Below are 19,824 nucleotides of genomic sequence, written 5' to 3'. Positions count from 1 at the left end.
TCTAATTGCAACTTTGATGGTTAGTATGAGAATAAATGCTAAATACCCACATGTTTAACTTCCAATCACACATTTCATATGCATGTGTAACTCCAAATTACACATGCCTTTTTATGTGTACTAGATGATTATACATGCTTGTTTTAGTTTTAGGAGTGTTTAGTTAGTGAATTTCCTTTAGATTGATAGATGTAATAGCAGCAGAATTATACTGTTTTATATTCATAGTTCGTATTTGTGTATTGTTTCATATTGATAGTTCATGTATTTGTGTATTGTTAAATTATACTATTTTCACTCTTTGTGCAATATTCTTCTTAATAATTTGATGTAATTGATTGAAATCTAGTTTTGATTGACTATATGATTTTGTATAAAGGTTGTGGTCAGTCCATTAGCATATTATGTTTCTCTAACTAATGACTGAAACTGCATTTCTGACAGACTGTTGATTCCATTAGCTCTTTTTGGAGTTGATTTCACTGGTTAGAGGGGAAATTGCTGAGCGCCAGGTAACTTCATTTTTTTGTGTGTTATCTTCCTATAAATACATCTGTTTTGTGGAACGTTTATTATGAATACACGATACACTTGGCAAAATTAACTTTATCCATGAATACTCATTTATCCTTTCTTAGTGTATTTTGCTTTTGATTGATCCAAAATACACTAAAGCTTGCAAGTTCATAATAAATGGTATATTCCATATGCAGGTGTAACTCCTAGTTACAGTAGTCATATGCATGTGTAACTGAAATTTACACAAGCCAGATGCATGTGTATCTCCTACTTACACATGCTATATGCATGTGTAACTCTCAGTTACACAAGTGAGCTGGTGTGTAACTGTTGAGTACACGTCATATTTTATCTAGAAGATGCATGTGTAACTCCCAGTTACACTACACAGAGTATGTGTAACTCCTAACTACACTTGCTTAGATAAGTCATTAAGTGTCTTTCTATGATCTTTGTTGTTCACCTTGTAATTGTTCTATAGTTTTGCTTCTATGGATTTTTTTTTCATCCAACCTAACTCGTGGATGTTTATTTTGTTGCAGATACGTAAGCATTTTGGAATTGAGCAAGATAAGAAGGGAAAATGAAATTTTTATTTGAAGATCTCGTAGCTTATTTCTAGAATTTCATTTTACGTATTTCGTATTTTAGCTTGTTTACTGTGTTCAACAACAATTGATAAATAGAGAAGTTTTTATAAATGGAATTATTGTTTCAATTACTGAATATAGGTGTGTAACTTCTAGATACACATTTATTATGGATGTGTAACTTCAAAATACACATGAGTTACACATGCCATATGCCCATGTTAACTGTTTCGTGACGTATGAATGTGTAACTATTGCGTACACATGCCATACAGATGTGTAACTTCTAGTTGCACATGCCATACGGATGTGTAACTTCTAGTTACGCATTCCATATGGATGTGTTGGGAGATGGTGGTGGTGGGAGGCGGTGGTCGACGGCGGCGGTTGGTGGTTGGAGGTGGTCGGAGGTGGCTGACAGTGGTGGTCGGAGGTGATTTGACGGTGGTAGTCGGAGGTGGTTGATGGCGGTGGTTGTCGGAGGTGGTTGGTGGTGGTCCAGGTGGTTGGAACATCATCACATAATATTTAAATAATTTGGGGCCTAGATTTAAATTTTATTTAATTATGGGCTTGACAATATATAAAAGGGTATGAATGTCTTTTAATAATTTCGGGTCTAGATTTAAACATTTTTTAATGAAGGGCCTCATATTATGGGTTATCCTTGGATTGGACGTGAGCCTAATTTTCATATGCTCATTCTAAGTCACTACTGATAAAGGCCTCGGACAAGGTCTCCAATCCTATTTCTCATGCGGTAGGAAGCCTTGAATCTCTTATTTCAATCTGGTCATGATTTTAGGCACTTGGGGGTTTCGATTTGAGTCATAATGGAATAAATAAAAGTAAGCCATCTGCAATATGCATACGACACTTTAGTCTTCTTAGATGAATTCATTAAGTAAATTAATTAACTTAGATGTTATATTATAGGATTTCATGCAGTATCTAGTCTTCAGATTAAATTTGCAAAGTGTAATCTGTTTGGGGTGTCGAAGCAACTAATCTAGAAGTCATGTCTGCGATGATTGGATGCCAAAAGTAAAAAATAAAAAATCTTCATTCTGGTTATCTGGGTCTACCTTTAGTGGACAACTCGAGGAACTAACAATTTTGGGAAGAAGTCATTCGGAAATGCAAAAGTAAACTTCGTTTTTGGATAAGATTTACCATGAGCAAAGCACGTAAGTAACTTTAGTAAAGAGTGTCTTATCCGGCATTCTAATATAGTATCTGCTCTCTCTTTTAATTGCCCCTCCAAAGGTCATCACAACTTTAGAAAAAGTTATTTGTAATTTCATTTGGGACTCTTCGGAAACCGAAAGTCGCCATTATGTGGCTTGGAAAATCTGTTGTACGCCGGCTAAAAAAGGGGATCTTGGCCTCGAATATCAGAAAAGCATGAATAAAGACCTAATGTCCTTTAACAAGGAAAAAATATGCATTATGTAGGAATGTTATCATTCGAAGTACAACTTCTGGCAATTTGATGGAGAAACAAAAAAAACTAAAACATCTTCACACTTGCGCCGATTGGAAAAATATTTACTCTCTTCTCAGTTCCACAATAGCAGTGGGACTTGGGTTGGTTGGTCGGGTTAGAAGGCTTGACCGAGACAGATCCGAGATAAAAACTCTTTGCCCAAATTGCCCATAAAACCCGTGAAACTCATGGAGGTGCTGCTCAAATCCTGCCCAAGTTATATTCCTCAGGTTGACCTTAATTTAAGTCTGAAAAATTATTTTTTATTAATGTGATAATAATTTTCTGTTAGTAATTATAAGATTTAATTATTGTATTTAGCTTAAATTTCCGAATAACTTATGATTATTTACAATAATATAAATCTTTTTCATATTGAATTAATAATGAGATAGATATGATTTATATTTTCATTATTAGGTTTGAAGGTAATATCTAATATTGCTCTTAACAGATAATACCAGCAATTATAAAAATAGTTTATATAATTATATTATAGTTCCTCGGGTTGGGTGGGTTGCTCGGGTTAGAAATATTTGTGCCTATGCTTGCCCAAGTTTAACTCGGGTTTATTAAAATTGTGTCCGAGCTTGCCCAAAATTTTAAAATACATTGCCCATGTCCGCCCAACGTTCGGGTTGGGCACGGGTTGAGTGGATGAACCCAACCCAAGTCACATCCCTACTCCAGAAAACGGGGAAATCTGCAACGCACATACTTTTATGTTGCTCCGTGTCTTCTAGCATACGCGAATATTTTCTTTCTTATACGAACGTAAAATGGGTTATGCCCAATTCATCTTGTTATCTAGGGATGAAGGTTTAGAAACTGGGCAACCAGACTCACATTATTAAAGATTGGTCTTGCAACTTGATGTGTATAATTATGCCTACTGGCATCTTTATTTGACCTAGTACAAGCAATGAGCCACCATTGGTTCATGGGAAGCAGCAAACAACACTTGGCAAGAAAATTCTTTTCCCTACATCGGGTCAGATCATGAGCGAAAGAATATGGAACATACCCATCAAAACCGACCCGGCTACACCTCCCAGTCAATCGGGCTGAATCACTTAGTCAATCTGACTCAAATAACTTCTACAGCCCAGATGCAAACACAGTCAGACTCCAAAAGGCCAACTAAGGTCTGGTGGATATCAACCTCTTTTCTTGTAGGATCTCATAAAATACAAAGGGCCTACCGGGGATCTGAACCCATGCCAACAACCCAAGGTAAAGTCTTTCTAGTTTGGATTGTTATGTACAAATCCTGGATGACTATACTCCTAAAACTTCTGGCAAGAGTCAACAACTCTATCTCTATCCGCCACAACTGCAAGTATAAGGACCACTTCAAAATCAACTCATTCCTTGATGACCAAAACCAGAACCAACCCGTGCCAAACTTTCAAATTAAAGTTAGTCACATCACTTTCAGTCTCTCTGAAGGTTATGCAATTATCATCTATTACCCCAATGGGAAGGATAAGGTAAGACTCTCAACATTTTAGATAACAATGTAACATCTTCTGGGTGCAGATACTTGAGCCAAATTCCATTAGTCATCTACATCAACAACATCTATCACAAGTATAATTACAATGAGATTCCCTCATCCTTAGATCAGCACCTCCCAAAACCATATTTGACTAGCTTGAGGACAACCCACAACTACTTACAAAAACCCTGCATTACTGACACTGTCAAGAATCTTTTTCAAATTAAAGTTTGGTTTGATTCCCCTCAACATCTTTACTGGTCTTATTACACCACAATACACATTGGTCAATATACTTACTGGTTTTCTCTGTTTACTACCCCCTCTTCCACCCACAAATGGCTTATTCCTCAAAATCCCCCAACCCATCCATTGAAAACCTTGTTGCTCAGATGAACAAAACCTCAAAATGCCTGAAGCAGACTTATATCCCAAGGTTTTCTTAAACCCTGAAAACATCAGAACCAAGCAAGCTTAGACTGGAAATGGTGTTTTATTGGAAAACTCTGCAGCAACATATGTTTTGAAACATCAAGAGTCAGCAATTTCATCAACAATAACTGGGAATTCAATGGCAGAGTTGAATTGGATATATGGAACAGGAGAAGGAACTACTTTATTCTCAGACTCACCATGAAGAAGATTATTCACTCTCAGGAATGGAGGAACTAGAGGAGTATTTGATAAACTTATGGTACTAGTTGGTGTACCCTTGGGAGGTCCAGACTTAATTCATGAAGAACAATTCTCTAAGGTTATGATTTGGCTTCTCATCAAAAGAATCCCAACTCATATCATACCAGATATCAACAACATTCTGCAACCTGTTGGAGAATATCAAACTGCCAAGAAACCTTATGGAAGGGACATTTTGAGAAAAACTTAGAAGTCAAGCTCACCATTGATGTTACTAAGCCATTAAAGTTTGGTATTGAAGCCTTTGAAACCCCAACCATCTCTCACTGGCTTGAATTTGCTTATGCTCTCAATGGTATCAAATTCTAAAGTTTGTAGAATTCTAGATCACCCATCCCACCTTCCCATCCCACCTACTCCCTCAAAATCCCACTATTCTAACTACAAAAACTGCCAACACCTCAACCTACCACCACCCCAAACTGTTTATCAAAAATCTGTCCAAGAAGGTAGAAATGTCATTCACAGAGGTTACACTGATGCTGATGCACCCAAGTCTTTGAAATGAAAATGAGAAATGCAAGACAGAAGAACTTGAAAAGACAATAGCAAAAATTGCTCCTTCATCCTCTAACACCTCACTTTTGGAGCTTCTACAGAGCTGATCCCAACTCCACACCCAGATGTAATTGCTAACCAAATAAGGAACAGGAAACTTGAGCTATCTAAGAAAATCTCCACCAACTACAAGAACCATCAAGCTAAGTTAAAGATCAAGGAAGCAGCTAGAACCAAACACCCTACCCACAAACACCAATGTCAATCAAGCTCAAGACACTACTGGTATCTTCCCAGCTATCCCCACCCAAATTTACCAACCCTTTCTCAAATCAAAGAAAGGATGGATGCTGAATCTGAACATTCAAAAAGAAGGCTGGGGCTAGAAAGACACTTCATGTCTTCTGAAGCAAACTCACCAACTGATCCTCTTCTCTAAAGATTCTGACAAGCAAAAACCATGCCAAAGAGGAAACAATCACACATGTGCAGTACCATGGAAACTAGTGAACTGATAACATCAAAAGATTCAAGGACTATTCTGACAACTATGCTGAACCTCTGGACTCAAGCATTCCCCAATGACTAATGGTGCTTCTGGCTCATCAACATCAACCTCTGAGGTACATCTCTTTATTCTTTATCTTAGTCTAAATCACTTGCACCATTACCATGTGCACTTATATGTTGCATTATATTCTTATGATCCTATAGCTAGGAGACCAACCTCAAAATATCCCCTGTATCCTACTTTTGGCAATTTTTTATCTCCATAGCCTGGAACTGTCAAGGGCTAGGGAAAAAAATACCAAGAAATACCTAAATGATATGTTGACCAAATTCAACCCTGACATCTGTTTCATCTCTGAAACAAAGCAGAAACATGGAAAACTTTTAAATTCCATGCAACAGCTTAATATTCAGAATTATTGGCATGTCAATCCTGGAGGGGCTAGTGGTACTGCTGGAGGAGTAATGATATGGAAGAAAATCTTGATGTTGAAATTATGGACTATTCCATTCACCATATCAATGCTACATTCAAGCCTACTAGTGGCCCTTCTTGGCTTTTTACTGGTTTTTATGGCAGCCCATATGATACTCCAAGTAAACTTCACTCTTGGAAAGCCTTGGAGACAACATCTACCAATCACTCACTCCCTTGGTTGGTTATTGGAGATTTCAATTTCATCTTGCATGATAATGAAAAATACAGTACTCAACCATTGGATAGTGTAGAAGCTAATATTTTTAGTAACAAAATTGTGGACTTAGATCTAAATGACTTAGGAAGTACAGGCTTCCCTTTCACTTGGTCTAATAAGAGAAATGGTCCTGCTCTCACTGAGCAGAGATTGGATAGAGGACTTGCCACTAAATCCTGGATTCTCTTATATCCAAACTCTACTATCACTAATCTTCTATCATCTGGATCTGATCACCAACCCATTCTTCTTAACACTAATCCTCATTGGTGTACTGGTAAAATTCCTTTCAAGTTCTTTGGTCCCTGGTTGGACCATAAGGACTGTAAGGATATTATTCTTGAATGCTGGCAGAGAAATCTGTCTGGTTCTAGTGCTTTCCTCATTGCTAGAAAGCTCAAAGACATTAAGCTGAAACTTAAAGTTCGGAACAAACAAGTGTATGGCAACATAAAGTCAAATATTTAAGAAAGTAAGCAACATCTACATTGGTTACAAGAAAACTACTTCAAACACAACAGAGGTGAAGCTATAAAAACTGCAAATCAAGTTCTCAGAGAATGGAAAGACATTGAGGAAAAATTCTGGAAGACCAAAAGCAGATATCAATTCATCAAATTGGGGGATAAGAATACAAGTTATTTCCATAGAACTACAAAATGCAGAATAAGAAGAAACAAGATAGATTTTATACAAGACAGTGCTGGAAATTGGATTGAGGATTACCAAGAAATAAAACAATGTTTCACAAATCATTTTTCTAAGATGGCTACTGCTGAATCACCTGACATGAACTCTAAAATCATTAACCTCATCCCTACAATTATCACCACTGTTGATAACAACATTCTCAACATAATTCCTGAAGATCATGAGGTCAAGGCTATTCTTTTTAGCATGGCCAAAGATATAGCTCCAGGTCTAGATGGTTTTCCACCAAATTTCTTCCAAGCAAACTGGGATATTGTAGAAGAAGACTTAGTTAAAATGGTACATCATTTCTTCAAGTTTGGGCATCTCCTCAAAGAAATGAATTCCACTTTTATATCTCTGATACCAAAAATTGAAAACCCAACTTGCCCAAGCCACTTCAGACCCATTAGTCTCTGCAACACCACCTACAAAATAATATCAAAACTTTTAGCTCAAAGAATGAAACCTCTCCTCAACAAAATCATATCTCCCTACCAGTCTGCCTTCATATCTGGAAGACAAATTGCTGATAATATAGCTATTGCCCATAAAATTATTCACTACATGAGAACCAGAGGAGGTCTCAAGGGCAATAAAGGAAGCATGAGGATCAAGATTGATATGGCTAAAGTATTTGATAGAGTGGATTGGAAATTCCTTCATACCATTATGACAAAAATTGGCTTTGATTCTGAATGGTGTAACAAGATTATGCAGTGCATCTCCACTACTTCTTCAGCTGTCCTGATAAATGGCTCCCCTGATAAATTATTTAATCCTTCTAGAGGTCTCAGACAAGGGGATACTCTATCGCCATGCTTATTTCTTTTCTGCATGGAAGCTCTGTCCAGAACTTTGTCTCATGCTAAAGACTTGGGCATTATCTCTGGAGTACAAATCTGCAAGAATGCTCTATCTATAAACCATCTTATTTTTGTTGATGACTGTATGGTCTTCTGCAAAGCCAATCCTACTGAAGCCCAAAACCTCAAGAACATCCTCAACATCTTTGGAGATACTTCTGGTCAACTCATCAACTTCAACAAATCTGGTATCTTCTTCAGCAAGGACACTGACCCAGCTCTAATGCTTCATATCTGCAATCTACTAGGAGTTCAAGCTCTACCTCTAAATGACAAGTACTTAGGCTCTCCTCTATTTACTCACAGAAGCAAAATCCAATCTTTCAAACCAGGAGTGGATAAGATGAAGAGAATCTGTCAAGTTGGAAGAATTCCCCTCTAAATCCAGCTGGAAGAGAAGTTATAATAAAATATGTCACTTCCACATCCAGCATTTATCAAATGAACTGCTTCATAATACCAAAGCAAACCTGTCAAGATATGAACAATTTACAAAGAGATTTCTTTTTTTTGGGGGGGGGGGGGAATCTGGAACACCCCACTGAATATTACCCAAAATCTTGGACAGCTATATGCAAACCAAAGGATCTTGGTGGATTTGGGTTCATGAATATGGAACTTTTCAATAGTGCAATGATAACAAAAATAGGATGGAGGCTAGAACAGGATAAGGACTCTCTCTGGTACAAAATGATGGATGCCAAATACTTATTGGGGAGAAATGTTCTAAACATGAATACCAAAGCCAAAGATGGAGACTCCTGGATTTGGAAATGGGTTCTAGAAGGAATTCAGAATATTCAACAACACTGTGTATGGAGAATAGGCAATGGTAACAAAATCAAAATCTGGGAGGACTTATGGATACCTGACTCAACTGACAAGCTCACAAAACCTGCAAACTGCCCCAATGATTTACAGCTGCTAGCTCACTTAATCACAGATCAAAAGGAATGGAATTTCCAACTCATTCAGCAAATCTTCAATCCTGACACTGCTCAAGTCATCACTGATCTTGTTATCCACTCCAGAGAAGAAGACGTCATGCACTGGAATCTTAACAACACAGGAAAATTCTCTGTTAAAGCTTTGTACAAAGCCAAAATAGAGAACCTGTATAGAAATGATCATACAACAAGAAACTGGGGAGCTATGTGGAACTTGGAAGTGGCACCAGCCATTAAAATCTTTCTCTGGAAATGTGCTCATGAAATTCTCCCAACTAATACTAAAACTGCAAGCATTCTCCACCATATGCAAAATATGCAATAGTGGGGAGGAGACAATGACACATAAGTTCCTCAACTGCCCTGCTTCCACTGAGGTTTGGAAGCACGTGTTAGGTGGAAATCATGGTCTTTTTAGCCATCAAAATTCTTTCATGGATTGGTTCAATAGTTGGTTTCACAATGGAAGCAGCAGTGACAATACCTGCACTTATGCAACCACTTGCTGGTTTATATGGAAGACTAGATGTGATCTAGTATTCCAAACATTACTCCAAATGCTAAGAATACAACTCTCAGCATACAACAACATATATGTGATCATAACATAATCCACAATTTGCCCCACTATGCTCTGAATACACAGGGGCATACTTATGATACTGATCCCCATATAACAACAACAGGAATTCATGTTGGAATTCCTACTCAAAAGCATACTTTTGGTTTCTTAATCAAAATCTGCACTATTCAGGATCCTAACACTTATCAGTTCTTCTCAACACTAACTATCACAGATTTTGCAGGCAACTATGTTGATAGCAGAGGAGACACAGGTCAATGAAGAGCAAGAGGAGCCATAGGAGGAGCAAATTTAGCGTTTGGGTGGGCAGAGGAAAAGCAACACATGAACATTGGAATACATGCTGAAACCAATGAAATTCTGGAACATTTCAATGCTCTCTACATCAAAGCTATAAAGGGAAGATTCAGCAGGAACTATCACAAGGAAAAACATACATTGAGTGAAGAAACAGTCTTAAATGTTAAACCTGTATCTTTTGTTTTATTGGGTCTTAAACTTCTTTATAGAACCCAAAACCTCCAAGCTCTAAACTTGGCTATTACTTGTAAAAACCTTAGCAGTGGGTCTGATGTTTTTCTAAACGATGACACCACTAGTTCTTCTATCAAACTATTCCTTTAGGCTATGCCTAAGTTTCTCTTAAAAAGAAAAAAAAAAGGTTTAGACACTTGTTGGCAACTGGCCAAAGTGCTTTGGAAGATCCTTCCAGCAACAATCCCGTGGATTATCTGGACTCATCAAAACAAGCTTATCTCCGAACACGAAAATTTTGATATGGGAAAATTATAAAATAAGTCAAATCTCAAGTTTTTTTCTAGTGCAAAAATCATGTAGGTATGCAGGGGATTAGTCTTGACAGTGTTATGTCCAAAAAATCAGATTATTTTTAAGGATGTATGGATAAGGAAGTATATCGAGAGAGAAAGAATTGAATCGGAAGGAGTAGAAGAAAATGAAAGAGTAGGAAGTATTTAATAAAAGCAAGGCCCATGCACTTAAAGGGTCTGAGTGAGATGGTTAGGTGCAATACATATTATACATGTATGTGACGTTACAGAACCGAGACAGGTGCAAACCATTTTTCCGTTTGTGGTGACCTAATTTCATTAACTGCTGGTGATGCTGATATGTAAACTATAACCGAGAATTTAACAACATTCATCTACTGGTATATCTTATTTATATCCGCCTCTCGCTACTCCACTTTTCTCTCGTGTGTGTTATGCTACACCTAATCCTTTTGAAGGTGTAAACACAAATTCCAACTTTGTTTTTTCAGAATTAATACTCCATCTTGGCAACTCCAAAAGTCCACAAGATTTCAGCATATGCGTCAATTGCTGGAACGAGGAAAGATTGAAAAATATAAAAAGCCTCCCAATTTGGAACAGAGAAAGGATAAGATTGAGGATCCACTTAGATTTCTGTGTGAATGCCATATTTAAGCAAAATGACAAATGTGAAATTAATATGCACTTTTCTTGGTAGACACATTTATACCATTAATTGCAAGTTATTGTTATTTTCCAAATGCGAATTCATCTGTTACAAGTTACATCTTATTGAAAAAATCTCCAACAACCATAGAGGGGTAGGACACCAAAAAGGATTACCGTTGTCATGCATTCTAATAGTCGAATCCATAACGAACACGCATTCTTAAACCGTCAAATTTGTTATTATAGAAAATCATGTTTAAAAATATATATCCGTTATATATATCCATTATATTCCTTACAACTTATATGTGCAAATACCAAGATTAATAGGAATATTGTTTGAGTGATCCAATAATCACGACCAATTAAAATCTATTTGTCATATGTGAAATTGGACTCCTTTCGTCAATTTAAATGTCTGTATGCATAAGACTGCGTGATAGCATAAACTGCAGAAAAAAAATCACTAGATTTTTTCTTTTTAAAGAACCGGATGGTCAAAATCTTTTCAAGGTACATGCTCAAGAAACGAAAACAACAAACCACACTCTCCCATTGACCTTTTGTCTCATATACATCATTGGTCTTTTAGGCTACTGTTTCATTTTAGTTTTATGAGTGAGACTAGTTTCTCCCGTTTTTCTCCCTCACCCAAGGACCAAGTCATGTATTTGAATAAACAAGTGCAATGAATATTATTCTTATCTCACTAACTCACTCCAACTCTTTTGTAACTTCCTAACCTTCCCCCACACAGCCCTTATTTTTTCAGTTTCTTTCATACTTATAAATACGCAATTTCCATTCACTCTCTTGTTCTCCCACACAACATCCCTTGTTTGCTTCTCATCCCTTCTTTCTTCTCTTCTTGTGTCTGCAAACCCTAGCAAGTAAGCGTTAACCACATTTTCTTTCTCTTCATAGTTTTTTTTTTTTGATAGAATTCTAAATATCTATACCACCAATTAATTTGATCTTAATTTATTTATTTATAATTTTGTTTTCACTTCTCTCAATAGGAGGAGAAACAAAAGAGAAGAAATGGAGAGTTACAACAATAAAGGTGAAGAAGATTACATGGATTCCCAAGAAAATCAGGTAATTATCTAACTAAAAGATTAACCAAGAAATTCAGTAGAATTCTTGCACAACAAATTCTAATCTTTCCATTTGTTACTTATTCATAATCAAAATCTAAAGATTAATTTAGGCATTAATTATTTTAAGAAAAATTGTGCTTCAATGGAGATAGTTTTATCTTGTTGAAGCCTTGAGCAACCTTTCTCTTTTATTCATAAGAATCAGATGGTTAACAAACTGTGGGTCCCACCAACCACACCATATGCCTGACCCATCTACAAGTTTTGTCAGAATCTCTACTAGTCTCTCTTAAATATTCCTTGCAGATTCTAGACTAGATGGTTTGTGGGGCCAACAGTGGTTGATCTCGGATCGAACGGCCAGTATTGGATTTATCATATGGGTATCATGATGGGTTGTCTGACAGATTCGATGTATACATTAAAAATCTTGGGAGCTTCCAGCCAATACTGACAACAAAATCTTGTTTAGGGTTCAAGAAAATGAGTGATCCCTATGTTAACGTGGTCCCTTTGAAAATTTACAAGCCAGTGTAGAATGTCCTACTTGGAGAATTTAAGGTCCTTGGGGATTGACACATTTTGTTCTTAGCACATGGAACTGTCGGCAGCAGTGTCTTGGTTTAAGTTATTACCAAGCACGGTTGTTCTGGTTTGCAAATGACCCAGTAATTTATTTGCGTCCACCTTATTACAGGCAACTGATTTGGGGAAGAAATATGGGGCACTTGTACCAAAGAAGAAGCCACTGATCTCAAAGGTACCATTCACTTCATTTCTAATCCATCCAAATTTTAAAAGCTCGAAATCGTTGTGCTATTTATCTAAAATTTCGACCTGGTGTATACCAAAAAAAATCTCTACTCTTGTTGACAGGATAATCAGCGGGCGTTCTTTGATTCAGCCGATTGGGCTCTAGGGAAGGTAATATTGGTACACTTGCGTCTGCATGGATTTGAAATGAGTGAAGTTTGAAGGGGTTGTTTTGCCTTCCTTTTTCCTTTTTATTTATGTGTGACTTCATTTTATTCACAGCAAACAGAAGGATTGGGTCAGAAAACGAAAGCTGTTGTAGAACCACTGCGTCCAAAATTAAAGGTAGCTAGATAAGCAAAACCGGATGTGTTTAATGTCATGCAGAGTTTGGTTGTTATGTTCTTCGATCGTTTTCTCACTTGACAAAAATAAATTTACAGCGGACACCGCACCAGCAGCTTCCCCCTCGAAGACCCGCTTGTACTTCCGGTGGAAATAGCCTTGTGAGATCTCATTACAGTAACCTTTTATTCATTTTTTCAATGTACTCTTCTATTTGTTTTTGATGAATTACATTTTTGTTCTGATTTTTATGTTGTTGCAGGTTGAGTAAATGTCTCCCCGAGGGCTGAAGTGAGGAAACATTTACATATATCTATAATGTCATGAAACGGAACATATTCTTAAACTATGGAGGAATAATTGTGAATGTTAATTTTGTTGATGTTGAATCAATGGATTATTTAGATAGCAGTCCTATTAGGAGTAATGTATTTGCTTAAACAAGTATTCTTGGTTTGAAATTTCTATTCACTGGACAAATCTTTTTTTAGATTGTACCTAAAATCTGTTCTCGCATTACCATTATGCATGATGTAACCTATACACTGAACGATATAACATGGACGAGACGACTTCTATAAATGGACAATTTAAGCTTCTAGGAAAAGGATCGGTGAACGGTAGTACCAGAAAAGATTCCGTTTGACTTCAATTAGCGGGTTTTAAATCGTTCCTTTGGGTGCTTTCTTTGTTTGCTTTCAAAGTAAAAGAAACTTCCAAAGGACTAGCTTCCTTTGAATCTTCCAAAGGGTTAAATTTTGGATTGAAGAAGATTCCGTTTGACCCCATTTACAAGTTTCAAGGTCTTTGAATCGTTTTTGATCCATATATCATCAGATGAGATTGAGTTTGCCTTTTTCACGCGTAAAGAAATTACTAATTTAGTACTAGCCAAGTTGTCCAGTAATTAAAATTGAGAGAGGACTTGTAGACAATCTTATATTATATGAGCACTATCTTATAAGATTTGTGTATAATGTTTGTTTAGAATTCAAACAACAACGAATTTGGAGCTAATATATTGATAATGCGTTTCTCTTATTTAACTCTAAATTCATTAAAAAAAAATAAGCAGAATTCGAGATATCAAATCTCACCAAGATACATAAGTAACATAGTTACGATCGGTTTTACCATCTCACACATATTGGTCATCCAAAGATTTGCAATGAATAGCCGAACCGATAAGCCTAATGATTTCTCTTTCGATTCACGAACCAAGTTCATGAATGTACTTCCTTTATACTAATTTAAACACTGTTTCCTAGGATGAAATCTTCACCATAACCCATTCAAATAATCATAACAGTATATACAAGATTATATCGATGCCATATCTGCGAAGATAAGTGTTATACTTATCAAAGTTCCGGGGTTTTTCTGCATTTGTCGTGTCATTTACTTTATATTTCCGTATTATAATTGTTTTTTTATAATTAAAGTAAATTACACAAACGTTAATTCCTATTTACTTGATAAGCAATCCTATTGTGTTTGGTTAAGTCCGAACCTTTTTATCAAGTAAACATACTTCGTTGTTATATTGTCTCGATCTCGTATCCATAGACGATCACACGAAGTGTGAACCGATTAGTTGCATTGTCTCGACTCAGTCCATAGACAATCACTTTCGGAGAAAGGACTTATAGGTAGGAAAAGTTTTAGCTTGAGGTATATTTGGGTACCCTCGCCTTTTCAATTGGTATCAGAGCAGGCAAACACGAAAAGATCTAATAATATGTGTTTGGTGCGCCTATAAGAAATTGAATCCAATGTCTGATTCAGTTAAAGTTATGCAAGAGTTTGAATACTCAAAAGTTGAAGATGTTCTTGACTCATGATCCAGGAGTTGCGCAAAAATCTGTGTCCATCTTTGATGGAAAGGAAGATGCTGATAAAGAGTTGGTAAAACTCCTAAAGCCTATAAAATCTGTCTTCTAAAGTAGTGTTATTAAAGACAGAGACAAATCTTCTTAAACAGGAGATCAGAGATAAAGGCATTCAACTGAGTTGTCTGTCTAAAGAGAATGTGGATCTCATTGTCAAAGTAGAAGCTCTTGGTAAACCTCTTACTGATAAAGAGACACGTCCTATGACTCTGACTAATGACGCTGTTGTGATTTTGATAGGATCAAATTCTGTCATGGAAGCATAAGCTGATGTCATCTGTTTGGGTTAGAGTTTCTGTAGGTTTAAATTTCAGTCTTTTGGTTTATCTAGAATTCCTTGTAAGGTTTTTCTCACTGAGCTTGTCATGTAGCTGAGTACGGTGACAAGGTTGGGGGATAATTTGAGGATAAACCTCTCTTGAATCGTGAGAATCAAGCCTCTCTGGTAATCTCTGGTTCTTACGAACTCAGCCTAATTGAATAAACGATTCTTAGATTAATAATTTGATAAAAACATTTCATTACAGACTTACCAGCTTATAAGCCTTACTCAGACTGACCTAGAATCTACGGCTAGTAGACCCCCAGCTGGTTACATCTAAACCACTAATTACAAATGATAAACACACCCATCAATAAGCTAATTACTACTAGTAAGGCTAATATTAAACACTGACACTGAATCTGATAAGGGACACCCTTCTCTCAATAGTCAGGTACATGACATTACGGATCCCTCGAAAAACATCCTTGTCCTCAAGGATGGGATTATGTCTGAACTGGTTGTCTTTAACCACCTTGTTATATGCCTGTAACTTGAAGATGGAATACTCATAGGCGTCAGAATGTAGTGATGCCTCCGTATCATGTACTACTCGCTAACATGCCAAGAAGACTAGCCGCCACTATGCTACCGAGTACCCATGTCAGACCTTTACAAGGATCAATATCAGGCACATGTATCAACTTTAGCTGCTCGAAAATACCATCCTGGATACTCATCACACCCACTGACATTTCCGCATGCCTTTTTGCCATTGCTGGGTAACAATGCTGAGATGCCATAGTCATCTGACCATTTCCCTAAGAGATGCAATGATCATATAAAATCGCAGGTCCTCCCTCCAAATCAATCTGTAAAGTTAACTCTCCAGGGCACACACTATCTTCACCACGCACAGCTTGGTAAGCACGAATAAAAACACCGCTTGAAGTATCAGTCGTGGTTGCTGAGGCAGGAATATTAATCTCCATGTCGTCATCTGTGTAGAGAACCCCATGAACAAGAATACTGATCCAAAGATTTGTCCAGCTAGCACTTTTTGTTGGTTGGTACAGCAAGCTCCATTGCAAACTTAAAATAATTCCCTCTCTTTCAAAAGCAATTGAACTAGATATCCCCAGAAATTCGGGAAAAGTGCTTGAGACCCTTAGTGGTAAAGAAGTACTAGTGAGAGATGGAGATAAGAAGTACAAACCTCTACAGCGAACTCCAATAGCATGACACAAGTTCCAACGGTGTTTACTCATGAAAAATACTGCAAAATGTCGAAGGGCTTCAGTTTCGAGTAACAGATTGTTTCCCGAATGCCAGTTCGTATCATAACCCCCCACTGAGGTGAAACCAATGTTAACCATACTCCGGGAACCCCACAAGTAACCAAAACCAGGAAGTAAGTAGCCAGATGAAAGAAAATAATATACACCCACCTCATGATTGTAACAAGAAGTTAAATACCAGGTATAGTAAAAAGCGTGCAGACAATACCTCCTGGAATGCTGAACTGTCATTAGAACCCTCTCTTCAATCGTCAGTCTTTCATAAACTTCAGAAGTAATTAATAGAAAATGCATTGATGAACTGATTTTTGAGAGATAAAACTGAGTGACGACAACCAAGAAAACTGAGAATTCAAGTATCAAAATATAGTTAGACTCCAGCAAATAATTATCTGCACAACACCGTCAGCCTTTCTAATATATGTAGTCTTTTCCAAGTATTCTTACCCTGTACAAGCCCCTAACAATCGACTACAGCATGTTAGTACAATTTTGTCTAACATGAGCTTGAATAGTTTGGTAGAACCCATGTAAAGTACTTGGACAGACCCATCTCAAAAGATAAACAACCCTGCTGACAACTGTGAGAATAGGCAAAAGAAGCATGATTAGAGGTTTAAATTTCAGTAAGAAAGTTAGTGATACATCTCTACATTCATGCCAACCAACAATTTCCTTCAACAGTTCATCATAAAGGACCCTTGTAGCAGCAGATAAGCCAAGTTGAAGCTGGAATATAATATCCTCTGCACCACAAAAACTCTTACAATGAAAATTCCATAATATGGGTTCATGTATTTTTCCTCTATCGAACAACCAACGACCACAACCAATAGTTACAGGTGCTTCAGGTATCTTAATGAAAAGCCACATAGTAATCCAACCATCCCCCATACTCCATAACTTAACTACTGATTCCCTCGAATGTATGGGCAGCATATCACTTTCATGTTTCACGACTCCAACCATTTGCATAAGCAACAAATTTAATCCATACCCATGTTTAAGAATTGGCTTACAAACTGAATTTCCATGAAATTTAACCCTTAATATTGAACACACAGAGAATACCAACATCCCAGAAGTAGTTTTGTCAAAAAAAAATACATAAACAACAAGAATATAAGAAATCCAGTTAATAGCTTCGAACTCTTTTCGACGATCAAATACCTTATCAGTAAACTTCAAACAATGACAACAAAATATCCCAGTAGGCACTGTGTGGTTGAAAAAAAACTTGTGCTCAAAACATAAAATATCCATTGGATTAGCTAACATACAAACTCTAAACCATGAATCAGCTTCGAACCCATGCTTAGTGAGAATCTCATGAACAAATTTTTCTTTGTCGTAAGCCATCGAAACTGAACCCACATTAAGAACGAATGAAACAGAAGCAAACACCTCAAAACAGAATCTATAATCACTATCAATTAACAAATACCCCTTAATGAGTTTTCCTTCTTTTCCGCGATCAAATATCCTACGAAAAGAATCCAAGATAAGGAAGAGACATTCGTCGACAATCAATTTGTAACTCACCTTATCTACTTTACGTTGCGAGAGAGAATAATTTTTAATACCACGCGAATTCCAATCTGCAGTCTCAAGCTTTTTATCAAACATACACCAAGCAGCAGTAGTAACACCACTGGGTAATGAATCTGACCAGTACCCATGTTTATAAAGCAGCTGTTGAACAAAATTCCGATCATATTTATCTATTAAAATCGAGCACACATTAAGTAGAAAGGAACCAAAAATAGTTGTGACAGAACCTAATGTATAATCTCCAACACAATCAGAAAAAACCTTCCTAATATCGAACTCTTTTCCACGGTCAAATATGCAATGAGAAGAATTAAGAAAAATAGAGAAACACTCACAGAAATTCAGGATCGCTTTACCTGGAACATTTTTTATTTGGAAAGTATCCATCATAATACTCCAATTAGGGGAAAAAAATTGTTCATGTGAGTCTAGAACTGTTGAATTCTCATTTTCTTCAAAGAAATACGGCGGAATCAACTTGCAATCGAGATATTCATCTTCTTCTTCAGCTAACGGAATTGAGGATTTCTGAGTTGAATCACTTACTGACTCTGAATAAACAGGATTTGGTTCCATGTGTTCAACGATGTATTTCTTCATCGTCTTCATTTGTTGAACCACTGATTGGAGTAATCCAAGACTTTCTTCCGAATTCTCATCACAAAGCCTTCGCTCCATCGCCAGGATATCTTTTATTTCTGTTGAAACGAAGTTCATCCAGGCAGTTACTTGCCTACGAGGTCGAATAAATTCACCCTCCAGCTTCTCTGTTACTGGAGCTTGATATCTTCCCGAGCAATAAATCTTCTGTGATAAGAATTCCATTTCAGTGAATTCTCTTGGATAAATTTCGTCCATATCTGCAACCTCCATTGAAGAAAATAGCAGAATCGAACGGCTCTAGATAACAATTGTCATGTACCTGAGTACGATGACAAGGTTGGGGATAATTTGAGGATAGACCTCTCTTGATTCGTGAGCATCAAACCTCTCTGGTTCTTACGAGCTCAGTCTAATCGAATAAAAGATTCTTACATTAATAATTTGATAAAAACATTTCCAGCTGTTAGTCATGGGAGAGTTTGAAAGATTTTAATATATTTAAATCTCTAGGGATTTAGAGGGAGTGTGAGAAAGTCTATGCAATTTGGGGGTTTAACCCAAACTTCCCAAAAATCTCTTGTTTTTTGAGAGATTTTGTCCAAGCACAAAAACATCATGAAACTCCCTCAAACTCCCTCAAACTCCCCCAAATTATAAACTCCCTATGACTCTAGTGTTTTACGACTAATAGGGAGTTTAAAAGATTCTAATCAAATCTCTCACCACTAACAGGGAGTTTAAGGGATTTTGAGGTAGTTTTAGAAACTCCCTATAAATCTCTCACCACTAATAGAGATTTTAAAAGATTTTGACAAACTCTCTCACGACTAACATAGGATTTGCTAACTCCATTAAAATCTCTCAAACTCTCCCACGACTAACCCCATGTTCATTACAGACTTATCAGCTTATAAGCCTGACTCAGACTGACCTAGAATCTATGGCTAGTAGTCCCCCAGCTGGTTACATTTAAACCACTAATTACAAATGATAAACACACCCA

The 19,824-nt window shown here is 36.9% G+C and overlaps 4 protein-coding genes across 4 annotated transcripts; 3 read left to right on the top strand and 1 right to left on the bottom strand.

Moving 5' to 3' along the window:
• The first annotated feature begins 6,267 nt into the window (after window positions 1-6,267).
• Window positions 6,268-6,960, top strand: LOC113333231. Its single transcript, XM_026579742.1, has one exon. The coding sequence runs from the start codon at window positions 6,268-6,270 to the stop codon at window positions 6,958-6,960; it is 693 nt and encodes a 230-aa protein (XP_026435527.1).
• A 297-nt stretch (window positions 6,961-7,257) lies between these two features.
• LOC113333230 lies at window positions 7,258-8,430 on the top strand. The gene is made up of 2 exons (XM_026579740.1): window positions 7,258-7,482; window positions 7,684-8,430. The coding sequence occupies exons 1-2, from the start codon at window positions 7,258-7,260 to the stop codon at window positions 8,428-8,430; spliced, it is 972 nt and encodes a 323-aa protein (XP_026435525.1).
• Window positions 8,431-11,727: 3,297 nt separating this feature from the next.
• Window positions 11,728-13,737, top strand: LOC113332726. Its single transcript, XM_026579236.1, has 7 exons — window positions 11,728-11,910; window positions 12,040-12,118; window positions 12,818-12,880; window positions 12,997-13,044; window positions 13,156-13,218; window positions 13,317-13,379; window positions 13,481-13,737. The coding sequence occupies exons 2-7, from the start codon at window positions 12,062-12,064 to the stop codon at window positions 13,487-13,489; spliced, it is 303 nt and encodes a 100-aa protein (XP_026435021.1). The 5' UTR covers window positions 11,728-11,910; window positions 12,040-12,061; the 3' UTR covers window positions 13,490-13,737.
• A 1,846-nt stretch (window positions 13,738-15,583) lies between these two features.
• Window positions 15,584-18,714, bottom strand: LOC113333056. Its single transcript, XM_026579547.1, has 2 exons — window positions 18,575-18,714; window positions 15,584-18,359 (listed from the first exon to the last, which is right to left on the bottom strand). Exons 1-2 carry the CDS (start codon window positions 18,581-18,583, stop codon window positions 17,139-17,141), a joined length of 1,230 nt encoding a protein of 409 aa, XP_026435332.1. The 5' UTR covers window positions 18,584-18,714; the 3' UTR covers window positions 15,584-17,138.
• Window positions 18,715-19,824: the final 1,110 nt, after the last annotated feature.

Source organism: Papaver somniferum, unplaced genomic scaffold, assembly GCF_003573695.1.
Source record: "Papaver somniferum cultivar HN1 unplaced genomic scaffold, ASM357369v1 unplaced-scaffold_132, whole genome shotgun sequence".
NCBI classification, from domain to species: domain Eukaryota; kingdom Viridiplantae; phylum Streptophyta; class Magnoliopsida; order Ranunculales; family Papaveraceae; genus Papaver; species Papaver somniferum.
The sequence above is the reverse complement of the archived record's forward strand: the minus strand, read 5'-3'. Positions and strand labels throughout refer to the sequence as shown.